At 52.3% G+C, this 13,329-nt stretch overlaps 1 protein-coding gene across 1 annotated transcript; it reads right to left on the reverse strand.

Annotated features, from left to right (window-relative positions):
* Window positions 1-735: 735 nt before the first annotated feature.
* C2CD4C (C2 calcium dependent domain containing 4C) lies at window positions 736-13,096 on the reverse strand. The gene is made up of 2 exons (XM_053372779.1): window positions 12,875-13,096; window positions 736-4,207 (listed from the first exon to the last, which is right to left on the reverse strand). Exons 1-2 carry the CDS (start codon window positions 13,016-13,018, stop codon window positions 2,843-2,845), a joined length of 1,509 nt encoding a protein of 502 aa, XP_053228754.1. The 5' UTR covers window positions 13,019-13,096; the 3' UTR covers window positions 736-2,842.
* Between the last annotated feature and the right edge of the window lie 233 nt (window positions 13,097-13,329).

Here is a 13,329-nt window from a genome sequence, read left to right on the forward strand (position 1 = left end):
TCCAGCACAACTGCCCAGCTTTCTTAAAGTAAAGGTAAAGGGACCCCTAACCATTAGGTCCGAGGGAAGCGGGTGGCGCTGTGGGTTAAACCACAGAGCCTAGGACTTGCTGATCAGAAGGTTGGCAGTTCAAATCCCCGCGACGGGGTGAGCTCCCGTTGCTCGGTCCCTGCTCCTGCCAACCTAGCAGTTCGAAAGCACGTCAAAGTAGATAAATAGGAACCGCTACGGCGGGAAGGTAAACGGCGTTTCCATGCGCTGCTCTGGTTCGCCAGAAGCAGCTTACTCATGCTGGCCACATGACCTAGAAGCTCTCTGCGGACAAACGCCGGCTCCCTCGGCCCATAGAGCGAGATGAGCACTGCAACCCCAGAGTCGGTCACGACTGGACCTAATGGTCGGGGTACCTTTACCTTTTTAACCATTAGGTCCAGTTGTGGCCGACTCTGGGGTTGCGGCGCTCATCTCGCTTTACTGGCCGAGGGAGCCGGCGTACAGCTTCTGGGTCATGTGGCCAGCAGGACTAAGCCGCTTCTGGCGAACCAGAGCAGCGTACGGAAACCCCGTTTACCTTCTCGCCGGAGCAGTACCTATTTATCTACTTGCACTTTGATGTGCTTTCGAACTGCTAGGTTGGCAGGAGCAGGGACTGAGCAACGGGAGCTCACCCCTTCACGGGCATTCGAACTGACAACCTTCTGATTGGCAAGCCCTAGGCTCTGTGGTTTAACCCACAGCGCCACCCGCGTCCCTCCAGCTTCCTTAGCCATCACCAAATAGAGACGTTTAAAAGTGCATTTCTTTTGTGCAAAAGTGGGGGCACTGTGTCGGTTCTGGGGAAGTGAGAAATGGGCAGTGCAGAGGGAAGGGAACCCTGACGGAGCATTTCAAAGCCAACACAAGAATTCCCAAAAAGTAGAAGGAAGGGAAAGAGGGGATTATGGTGGGTGATTGGAATCTGGTACCCCAAGTGTGAAAAGAACTATAGCTCAGCCACAGAGCATATGCGTTGCATGCAAGCAGTCCCAGATTCGAATCCTGGTGCCGCCGGTTATCTCCTTGCCTGCCATATGGGAGGTTTGGATCAGTGCTGAGATATCCACTTCCTAAGGAAGAGGACTGTAACGCAGCGGTAGAGCACTATGTTTTTGCCTGTACAAGGTCCCAGTTCTAATCCCTATCTCCAGTCAGAAGGAACAAAAACATCAGGAGAAATGAGGAAGACCCTGCTCCGACCGAAAACCCTGGACCAGATATGGACCAGAGCAGTGTAAGGCAATTTAAGGGGGCTTCCCTGCTTTCAGAGAAAGGGGGGGGGAGTTACCTATTTGGGCAGCATATCAGAGGCCCTTTGCAGACCCCGCAAAGCCACAAACTCCCCATGGCGGAATCGTCATGCCCCGGGAGTAGCTCTGCCTGTTGTTTTCCCAATAAGAAAAGAAGATAGAAAGATGCAGAAACCTCCAGTTCTGCAAAACATCTGGTGCTGGCCTTCATGACAGCAGCTTTACAGCTTTGGAAAGGGGGGGTTCTTATGGGTCTCCCCGCTGCCCATAGCTCCTTGCTAGGGTAAAGGTAAAGGGACCCCTGACCGTTAGGTCCAGTCGCGGACGACTCTGGGGTTGCGGCGCTCATCTCGCTTTACTGGCCGAAGGAGCCGGCGTACAGCTTCCGGGTCATGTGGCCAGCAGGACTAAGCCGCTTCTGGCGAACCAGAGCAGCGCCGTTTACCTTCCTGCCGGAGCGGTACCTATTTATCTACTTGCACTTTGATGTGCTTTCGAACTGCTAGGTGGGCAGGAGCAGGGACCGAGCAACGGGAGCTCACCCCGTCACGGGAATTCGAACCGCTGACCTTCTGATCAGCAAGTCCTAGGCTCTGTGGTTTAACCCACAGCGCCACCCGTGTCCCATCCTTGCTAGGGTACCTCCTTGCAAAAGAACGAGCCACCCCCAGCTCCCAGGTGCAAATCCATCATTTGCAAAAGGTTGTTAAGGCAAGGATGTTCGGATAATGAGGGTCATTTCCCCTGTCCCCTTTCCCATAAGGCAACTGGGTTATTTACACTGAGGGTCACCAGCACAGCAACTGTGGCAACACAGGAAACCCGCAGGAAAGTCTCTTCCCCTAACCGCCACCCAAAATTAGCTCCTGATATAAGCGTTCCGTCGTACCCAACAGAACAGGTCGTGTGTCCACAACCATTTCTCCGGGTTTCTAAACGCACCCACAGATCCCATAAAGTTGGTGACCCCTGGTTCACGCTGTCTCCCACTGGATTAATTCCTGTCTGTTGGCCACCTTTGCTCAGACAACGTCGGTCGAGCACAGCTGATGGCTGATGGGGATCGCCAGTTTGCTATACTGCATGCAGTTTAACAGGGTCCAGGTACAACAGGGAGAAGGAAGCAGAGCAAAAAGCCCGTTGCGCTCATGCATCAACATGCCGCAGCAAAAATCCGTTCTGAGGATCCCTTCCCAGACTTACAACAGCCCTATAGTCACCCCCCTTATCTTCCCGCAATGAGCTCATCTCTTTGATAAACTCAGAACGCTTCACTGTGCACAGGGCAAAATCTCGTCCACCCCGGACAGGCAATTATATTTTCAATCTCGCAAGGAAAGGGATCGCATCAGTAGCCGGCGAGATTACATGCTTACTCCCCCCTCCCTCCCTGCCCTAAAACATGCAGCAAGCATTTTTCGGGGGTGGGGGACACACTGAGTAGCCATCACCATCTTGTGTCAGCCTCCCCCTCCAACTTCCTTGTATTTACAGGGTGGAGGAACGAGCCGTTCCGGACAGGATGGATGCAAGCGGGAGGCATGACCAAGGTCGTTTTATAAAAATGGGAGCAAAGACGTTAAGGGGAGCTCCTTCTCCCCCATCAGGGTGTCTCTCTTGAGGCTGCCTCCCTTGTTGAGCACCTTGACCTTGAGTGATAGTTTCTTGGCGTTGCCGGCCCCCAGCCCGTCGAAGAAGAAATCTTCATTGAAGACGGGGTAGCGGCTGTTCTTGATGATGGTGCTGCGCTGCTTCTGCAACTTCCCGGGGTTCAGATAGAGGGCCACGCAGCAATTGATGCTCCGCGCGTCGCAGTGCTTGTCGTAGAGGTCTTCCGCCGTGATGACGCGCACCCGAAGGCGCGCACTCGAAGGGTTGTATTCGGCCGCCAGCCGCATGCTGCCCCCTTTGCTCAGGGGAATGATGTGCTCCTTGTGAAGTCGCTCTGGCTGGTCTGCCGGCGCCGCCGGCTGTTGTGCCACGCCGGCTGCCCCCACGGGAGGGGTGGCGCACCGCTGACGCCGCTGCGAGCTGGGGCTGGTGTCGGCCGAGCTGTCGTCGGTGGAGAGGGAGCTGTTGCGCGCCACCGAGTGCTTTAGCTTGATGACTTTGGACTGGCTCTCCTGGCTGAAGATCTTCAGGAGCGACACCGAGCGCGAGAGCAAGGGGGAGCCGAACGGGGATGATTCGGCCGAGGAGCATGTGTCGCTTTCGCCGCCGCTGAAGTAGCGGTAGGGGTTCATGAGGGACATGCTGATGTCCGAAGGGTTGAGGTGGCCGCCTTCGCCGTTGGTCTTGCTCCCTCCCGAAGGAGACCTCCGCTGGGAGCTGGGAGAGGTCGACTGCGACGGGCACAGGCTGGTGTGCTCGCTGTGAAAGAGGGACTCCTTGCGGCGAGTGTGCGGGCTCTCCATGAGCGTGGCGAAGCCGTACGATGTCTGCGCCTTGGGCACGTACGGCAGGGACATGGCTGTCTGCGACTGGGGGTCCGCGTTGGTGCTGAAGTCCTCCTCCGACGCCCATTCGTCGGCACTCTCGATCTGGATGATGTGGCGGCTGGCGGCCTTCAGGAGATTCTTGCTCTCCGATGCGGCTTTGGCTGGCAAGCGCGGGCTGCGCTGCGGCTTGCGGGCCGAGAGGTTCTGCTCCGAGGCCGACGTGCCCAGATTGGGCTTTGCCTTTCCTTCTGCCCCCTCTGCTTCCGGGGGCACCATCGGGAGCTTGGGCGGGATGAAGAAATCCGGGATCTTGTCCGGCGTCAGGACGTTGCTGTACAGAGGCCCTTTGGACTGCTTATCGCCGGAGTCGCCGTTCCCCCGGGAGCCACCGTTCTCCACCGAGCCGCGGATTTTCTCCAGTAACCACATTTTCTCACTTCCGCAGCTCCCCTTTCCAGGAGAGGAGTTGGCAAGTCCTGACACCTGATAGGCAGAAAGAAGACAGGGTTAATGGTAGCTAAGAGACTGATATTGACGAATGGGAAGAATGAAGGCATGATCTGCCAGGGACCGTGCTGAGGAGGGCTGCACTGATGAGGAATGGCCGGAGCCTCTCTCTTGCTCCTGATACGGATCCTGAATCTTCCCAGGAGCAGGAGGACAGTGCAGTGGTACCTTGGTTTAAGGACAGCCCTGTTTACAAACTAATTCGGTTTACGAACTCTGCAAAACCAGAAGCAGTGTCCCAGTTTGTGAACTTTACCTTGGTCTAAGAATGGAATAAGGGACGTGGGTGGCGCTGTGGGTTAAACCACAGAGCCGAGGACTTGCCGATCAGAAGGTTGGCAGTTCGAATCCCCACGACGGGGTGAGCTCCCGTTGCTCGGTCCCTGCTCCTGCCAACCTAGCAGTTCGAAAGCACGTAAAAGTGCAAGTAGATAAATAGGTACCGCTCCAGCGGGAAGGTAAAGGGCGTTTCCGTGCGCTGCTCTGGTTCGCCAGAAGCGGCTTAGTCATGCTGGCCACATGACCTGGAAGCTGTATGCCGGCTCCCTCGGCCAATAAAGCAAGATGAGCGCCGCAACCCCAGAGTTGGCCACGACTGGACCTAATGGTCAGGGGTTCCTTTACCTTTAAGAACAAAATCCGAACATTGGAACGGCACTGGCCCTCATTAGGGAAAGCGCACCTCGGTTTAAGAACGGTTTCGGTTTAAGAACAGACTTCCGGAATGGATTAAGTTTGTAAACCGAGGTACCGCTGTATAGATTTAGAAGAGCGGTTTGCAGAGGGGCACAGTTCAGAAGGCAAAAGCTGGGAAGTGCTGGATGGGAAACAGCTAGGACAGGCATAGGCAAACTCGGCCCTCCAGATGTTTCGGGACTACAACTCCCATCATCCCTGACCCCTGGGTCCTGTTAGCTAGGGATGATGGGAGTTGTAGTCCCAAAACATCTGGAGGGCCGAGTTTGCCTATGCTTGAGCTAGGAGAAGAAACACTGGAAGGGAGAAGGTTGACATATTCACAGTCTCTAAACAGCATTCTTCCACCGCCCTCCCCACAGTCGAGAAGGGCTCAAAGTGGCAGAACAGAAAGCACAGAGGGGACAAGCTCAGATTACGAGACGCAGAAGTGATGTAGGTTCCTAGGGGCCAAAAGGGGTGGACACCTTAATTGGGAGCACCACCATTACTAAGAGATGTGTTTTTTCCCCTCTCGCTGTGATTATTAAAATTTCTAACTGGTAAGAAGACTCCTTTTCCTTTGTTCTGCTTATCTGCTGCCAAGGAAGGGAGGAGGCCGTTTCCCTGAAGCCTGACATGATCTTCCTTAATCGGTGGATTTATAATATGATAGCTGTGGTCTAAACCAATGAGCCTCTTGGGCTTGCCGATCAGAAGGTCGGCAGTTCGAATCTCCGCGACGGGGTGAACTCCTGTTGCTCGGTCCCAGCTCCTGCCAACCTAGCAGTTCGAAAGCAAGCAGTGCAAGTAGATAAATAGGTACCACTCCGGCGGGAAGGTAAACGGTGTTTCCGTGCGCTGCTCTGGTTCGCCAGAGGCAGCTTAGTCCTGCTGGCCACATGACCCGGAAGCTGTCTGTGGACAAACACCAGCTCCCTCGGCCTATAGAGCAAGATGGGCGCCGCAACACCAGAGTCGTCCACGACTGGACCTAACGGTCAGGGGTAAATTACCTTTACCTAACACTTGCAACTCCCAAACGGACTGCTTACAGACGTAGACTCTGCTAGGATAAATACGACAATATTTGGAATGGTTTTATACAAAAATGTAGTAGGCTATTAATATTTCTATTAGGATTAGAACAATGATACCAAATTTACAAAATAATGTAAGGGTTAGGGTAATAGTAATGACAACAATAATTTGTTATTTATACCCCACTAATCTGGCTGGGTTTCCCCAGCCACTCTGGGTGGCTCACAACAAAAGATTAAAAATACATTGATTTTTTTGGTATATATTCATATAATATTTTTTCCCCTTTACACAGTTGTGTGTCTTTTTGTCTGCTTTCTTTTCCCTTTTTCTTTGTGCATCACTTTAGACTGTATAATTGAAATACCAATAAAATAAAATATCAATAATAAAAAAAGAGGACAGGGCAGTGGAAAATAGAAACGAAGAAGGAATCAGTCTTCGGGGAAAGGTGAACCCTGCAGCTTCGCCCTAATTGATTTCACAGGGGCAAATTTGCAAATCTACTTCCAATGCATATAAATCTATTTGCATATCGACAGCAGCAACCTAAAGCTAGCTTTGGTTCTCTTGCGTGGAAGTTTACAAATAGAGAGAGAAAGAAATGAGGAGTGGCAAAGCAACAGAAGGTGTCTGTTTGCAAAAGAATAAAACAAATGACTAGGGTATTTTTGCCCGGTGTGCTTCACAAAACCAGCAGGTCGCCTTGAAAAAAGTGAGATGTTGCAGCTCGTATTGATGAAAATGCAGACTTTCAAAACATCTGTAGCTCTGTATTCCCTGCCCCTTCTGCCTCTTGAGTCAAGAACTCCCTCCTGTAGCTTTATAGACATCTGGCTCTCCTGCATTACAGGGGGTTGGACTAGATGACCCTTGGGTCCCCTCCAGCTCTAAAGATTCTGTGATTTTATGAAAGTCTCTGCCCACAGAAACAGGAGCGGGGGGTTCATAAAATCATATAATTGCAGAGTTGGAAGAGACCCCAAGGATCATGTCTGCGTCGCGAAATGATGCACGTCCAAAAAGTGTGTAGTTTGGATAGGTAAAGGTAAAGGGACCCCTGACCATCAGGTCCAGTCGCAGACGACTCTGCGGTTGCAGCACTCATCTCGCTTTACTGGCCGAGGAAGCCGGCGTACAGCTTCCAGGTCATGTGGCCAGCATGCAAACCAGAGCAGCGCACAGAAACGCCGTTTACCTTCCCGCTGGAGCGGTACCTATTTATCTACTTGCACTTTGACGTGCTTTCAAACTGCTAGGCTGGCAGGAGCAGGGACCGAGCAATGGGAGCTCACCCCGTGGCGGGGATTCGAACCGCCGACCTTCTGATTGGCAAGCCCTAGGCTCTGTGGTGTAACCCACAGCGCCACCCGCGTCCCTAGCCTGTTTAGTCCAGCCAACCAGATCTCCGTAGGAAACCAGCACAAAACCACTCTCTCTTCGGCCATATCCAGCAATTGCTGCGTCTGACCCAAGGCAGACCATAGTCCTTGTGGCTAGTAGCTGCCAGCAGCCTTTCCCTCCTCTGTGAATTGGTCCAACCTTCTTTTAAAACCATCCTAGTTTTGCTGGAGGGACGTGGGTGGTGCTGTGGGTTAAACACAGAGCCTAGGACTTGCTGATCAGAAGGTTGGCGGTTCGAATCCCCGTGACGGGGTGAGCTCCCGTTGCTCGGTCCCTGCTCCTGCCAACCTAGCAGTTCAAAAGCACATCAAAGTGCAAGTAGATAAATAGGTACCGCTCCGGCGGGAAGGTAAACGGCGTATCCGTGCACTGCTCTGGTTTGCCAGAAGCGGCTTAGTCCTGCTGGCCACATGACCCGGAAGCTGTACGCCGGCTCCCTCGGCCAATAAAGCGAGATGAGCGCTGCAACCCCAGAGTTGGGCACGACTGGACCTAATGGTCAGGGGTCCCTTTACCTTAGTTCTGCTGGAGAGAGTTCCACAGTTTAACTATGCGTTGAGCGAACAATGGCGTTCTCTTCTTCCATCCTGCATCTCTCTGGGTGCAGATTTCACAGGGGTACATTTCTCCCTTCGCTGCCACGTAACAAGCCTCACATGCACAGGCAGAATTCTCTCTCTGCTCATCATACCACTGAGAGTTTTCTTTTCCAGTGTGCAAGGAAGGAAAAGTGTGAAAATCTGATTTCGCTCCTGGTGTCCCCACAGCTGACTCTTTTAGCTCTCGCTCTTCCCGCTGAAGAAACATCTCCTGTGAGCTTAAAAGGCTCAATTTCCCACCGGACTCGAGATATTCCACCTCACACCAACAGACATTAAGCCTAGATGCCAGCATCTGCTACAAAATGACCGGCCCAAGACCCAGGAGAGACTGTCTGAAGGCTATAAACACTCGCTTGCTTCTCAACTTCTTCGCCAGTGACAAATGCTTTTCCGATGGCGTTGCAAAGCAACATTCCTTCAAAGCGCGCACACACACGCTTTATCTCTCTCTGCCTTTGCAGAGAGGAAGAGAATCAATACTGCACTGATATTTGCCGCACAAATGTAGAAAACTGGGGGGGGGGGGTTGATCTTTGCTGCCACAAGGGACTCTGAGCCCCCTAATCTATGACTGGTCTGAGAAAGGATGGAGGCAGCTTTCGGTGAAAGCAAAGAAGATTTTTATTTTTCTGATGCAAAAATAGTGAGATGAGCGCCGCAACCCCAGAGTCGGTCATGACTGAACCTAATGGTCAGGGGTCTCTTTACCTTTACTGCGGCCTGTGCTTTGTTAGCCCCCAAATGGAAAACGAGCAAGGTCCCAACCAAAGAATAATGGCAACTTGAGTTGACAGAATATGCACAACTCACAGGCAGAACATATAGAATAAGAGAACAAGAAGAACATAGGTTTAGAGAAGATTGGAAAACGTTTATTGGCTATATGGGAAAGAGTTGCATAGAGCTGAAAATGCGGGCAGCGTCAAGATAAATTCAGCAGTGTAAACAAGTTTTGATGGAATAATGAACGGTCTGGTTTTTGCAAAATATGCGGGGATTTACAATGTGCGAAATGAACCATGGAAAGAGAAGAAGGGAAGTCGTCGATGTCTTAAGGGTGCAAAATGAGTGTTTTCAGTTGTAAAGCAGAAAACTTAATAAAATTATATACGAAAGGCTCTTTCGGATACCTCTGAAATTCACCAGGTTCCCTGCCCTCTCCCAACCAAGGAAATCTGAAGATTTGGGAAAGAGAGAGAGAAAGTCCTTCTTCACACAGCTGAGTTAAAACCGAGTCAGTAATGGCTACCAACTTGGGTGGTTTGAAAAGAGTGAGTTCCCGTTGCTCGGTCCCAGTTCCTGCCCACCTAGCAGTTCGAAAGCACGCCAGCGCAAGTAGATAAATAGGTACCGCTCCGGCGGGAAGGTAAACGGCATTTCCGTGCGCTCTGGTTTCCATCACAGTCTCCCGTTGCGCCAGAAGCGGTTTAGTCCTGCTGACCACATGACCCGGAAAGCTGTCTGCGGACAAACGCCGGCTCCCTCGGCCTGAAAGCGAGATGAGCGCCGCAACCCCATAGTCGCCTTTGACTGGACTTAACCGTCCTGCGGTCCTTTCCCTTTACCTTACTACTACTACTAATAATAATAATAATTAGGATGCCACAGGTGACTATATACCTGAAATCCATTTGGACAGCAAGTTTTGGCTGCAGACCTTCAGAGTCTGACACTGGGCAGCATAGACAGCTGTCGTGGCTCTCAACTACGTTAAATGTGAATTCTTTTATTTCCTAGTTTTTAAATGGACTTTTTTTTTTACTGCTTTGGCCTTTTTCTCACCCGGGATCGTCTGGAAGGAATGGTAGAAATTTATAACCAGTATTATCACCTGCTCCCGAGGGACGCAGCCAATGGTTAGAGTGTCGGACGAGGACCTGGGAGAGACCCGGGTTCAAATCTCGTCTCGGTCATGCAGCTCGCTGGGTGATCTTGGGGGGGCCAGTCACTGCCTCTGAGCCTGGTCTACCTCACAGGGATGTTGTGCTTCTTGGACAAAAAGGTGGGGTGCGACTGCAATAAATAAAACACATGGGGGGAGCAGAGCACTGTTTAGTGGGAGAGCCTCTGATCAGGGATGCTTTAGCTGAGATTCCTGCATTGCAGGGGGCTGGACTAGCGGACCATTTAGGGTCCCTCTACAACGCTATGATTCTACGAGTTGCAGCCCAGAGACATCTGGAGGCTCCCCAGTCATGTGGGTCACGCTGCAAATTCAAAGCACGGTCAACTCATATTTAAACCTCGCAACTTCTGCCCAGGTATCCTGGGATCTGTAGCTTGTTAAGGGTGCTGGGAATTGTAGTTCTGTGCGAGGGAAAGCAGCAGCTCCCGGGTTTCTTCGGGGGGGAGCCATGTGCTTTAAATGTGCATTAGGTAAAGGTAAAGGGACCCCTGACCATTAGGTCCAGTCGTAGCCGACTCTGGGGTTGCGACGCTCATCTCGCTTTACTGGCCGAGGGAGCCGGTGTACAGCTTCCGGGTCATGTGGCCAGCATGACAAAGCCGCTTTTGGCGAACCAGAGCAGCGCACGGAAATGCCGTTTACCTTCCCGCCGGAGTGGTACCTATTTATTTACTTGCACTTTGATGTGCTTTCGAACTGCTAGGTGGGCAGGAGCAGGGACCGAGCAACGGGAGCTCACCCCGTCGCGTGGATTCGAACCGCCGACCTTCTGATCGGCAAGTCCTAGGCTCTGTGGTGTACCCCACAGCGCCACCCGTGTCCCTAAATGTGCATTAGATGTGCTTTAAACATACTGCGTGGGTCTGCCCTCAGTTCCTCACTTACCCTATTCTGAGTTCCAATTCTCCACATCAGTTCATGATTTTTGAAAAAAAGAGTCCCCATGAAAATTCAACAGTGCTTCAGTGAAAACTTCTCCTCATATACATACATCTGTATTAAATTTTGCCTGATACTTTCTATGCATTCTTTTTGCAAAGCATTCCCTCCCTAATAATAAGGCTTTTCCTGGGTTGTTCTCACTGAGATACCTTTGTATGCGTGCCTTAGCCCTGCTCATTCAATTTTTTTGCACGCATTTTGTTTGTTTGCCTGCAGAACCGCATTGCAAAATTGCGGGTTTCAGAGGATGGCTGCTTTTCGGTTCCCCAGATGGTTCAGGGAAGAGCAAACCCAAATCGATTTGCTTTCCAGTGCAAATTGAATCGGATTGCTCCTTTATCAATCTTCCACTTGGGGGGGGAAGGGCGTCTGGGGAAATCGATGGCCCCTTGGCCCCCTGCCAACATCACCAAAGGCTAGGGATCATGGGAGTTGTAGTTCAGCAATCTCTGAAGGGTCACAGCAACGTGTTAAAGGGTCTCGAGTTCGCTAGACTCGGTCCCTGGTCCTCTGGAGAGCAACTGGCTCTCCGAAACCCTCGAGCCAGCTGGACTAGCGGTCAGAGTCAGTGCAACAGAGCTTTGTGTGACTTAACACCTTACAACATCTCTCCGGTTCTGCTCCAATTTGCCAGTTCTTGCCCTGGGAAAACAATATTAGACCGAGGTGGTCTGGAAAAGCATTCCTGGTTTCTGACGGGGAGGCAGCACACATCAAACTCCCGGTAGCCCCTGGCTCTGGGACACGGTCCACTTCAGCGCTCTGCGGCAGCGGCCGTTGAATCACAGAACTGCGGGACGGAAAGGGACACCCAAAGCTCATCTAGACCAACCCCCCCCCGGAATCACGGCTCAAATGCAGGAATCGCAGCCGACGTCCTGAGCTGCAAGTTGGAAACGCTCTCTCTTTGCTCCCAAAAAACCATGCCGTCCATCCATCCGTGCTCTCCTGAAGGAGCCGCATCTCTCAGTCCAGGTAGCCCACACCTGAAAACCACAGAGGTGGTCCCTGTCTCTCAAGGGAGAGATTGTGGGTGGCAGAGGCAAGGAAGCAGCCGAACAGAAGCAAAGCAGCCTCAGCTGGGCGTCCTGTGAAATCGGCGACCTGTTCATCAAAGAGCCCTTTTGCAAAGCTGGTGTGTGCTCTGTGAGACCTAACGGAGGTTCCTTCCACCGAGTCGGACCTTTGGTCCACCTAACCAACTGAATCTAACCAGGCTGGGGACCTAGGTTCAGCTGCCCACACTGGCTGGCAGCCGCACCCTCCAGAGTTTCAGGCGGGGATAATCTCTCGCATCCACCTGGAGATCTTCTAGGACTGAGGCACGGCTCACCCCTGAGGGGCAGTGCCAGGGGTTAGGGGCTCAGCCAGCCACCCCACCCTCCTCCTGACCCCTGGTTCAAAGGAGCGGGTTCTACACAGACAAGTTCTCCGCTAACATCTGGACAAATGCAAAGCAGGTCTAGAGGTTGTGTCTAGTTTGGAGAACCGTTTCTTTTCCAGGCTGAGACTGGCGCAGGTTGCACCGTGGTTCGTATCCCCTGCGCTGGCCAAAGCGGCTAGCCTGTTCCACCTCCCCGTGGTCAAATATTTGGACTGGGTCTCTCTCTCCAACATGCCTGTGGACCTCGTGACGTCCCCTTTGCTCTGTAAATCGGCACAAAACTTTGCCGGCTTTGTTCTGGCCGTCTCTTCGTTCCCCCACCTCGCTTCCTTCCCTGTGGGGCTTTCCGCTACACTCCTCACATGCTCAGGGGGCACCTCGACTGGGTCCTGCCGTGGGGGGGGGCTTCTGGGCGACTTTTGAGGCTGCAACCCGGCTCAAAACATCACCCCTGGGTCGAACTTTGCCAGCCAACTGGCCCTGAGAGCCCTGACCTTTCTCTGGACACCCGGATGCGACAAAATAAAATATATATGGGGAATCCGTAGCCTCGGGAAACATTTTGAGGGAGAAGAGGAAGGACCTAAGAAAGGGGGTGTTAAAACCCAGCAACCGATTCCCCCCCTCCTTTATATTAGCTCTTGCGCAGAGTGTTGATAAGAAAAAGTAGATAAACTGCCTGTACTCACCTGTAAGTTGAAAACTCCGGCGGAGACAAGGGCTGCGATGTTTCTGGAGGGGGTGAAATGCTCTCCGCACCTGGTCCGGCTGCAAATGAAGTAAGCGAGGGACCTTCCTTCAGTTTTATAGCCGGCTCCGTTAGCACCGTTCATTCATCACGGGAGAAGGCTTCCAATTACAAGCTGCGCGCAGCCCTGCCGTATTCCTCCTAAGACAGCGACGGGCAGTTTATTTTTATTCTTTCTCTCTCTCTTTCAACCCACCCCTCTCCGCAACAACCCCCCCCCCCAATCTGCCACCGCTGTCACGCAGAAGCCTGTTGCAATGAATTGGGGGGTTGGGTTGGATAGGGACCTGCCAACCTGTAACGCATCCCGAAGCATCCTAAAACCTTTTTAAATATTATTAAAAACGCAACTGCCCTCGCCAGCTCATCCTTCTCCCTCGGATTTCTATTCTTCTC

The sequence above is a fragment of the Podarcis raffonei genome, chromosome 18 (genome assembly GCF_027172205.1).
Source record: "Podarcis raffonei isolate rPodRaf1 chromosome 18, rPodRaf1.pri, whole genome shotgun sequence".
Taxonomy (NCBI): Eukaryota; Metazoa; Chordata; class Lepidosauria; order Squamata; family Lacertidae; genus Podarcis; species Podarcis raffonei.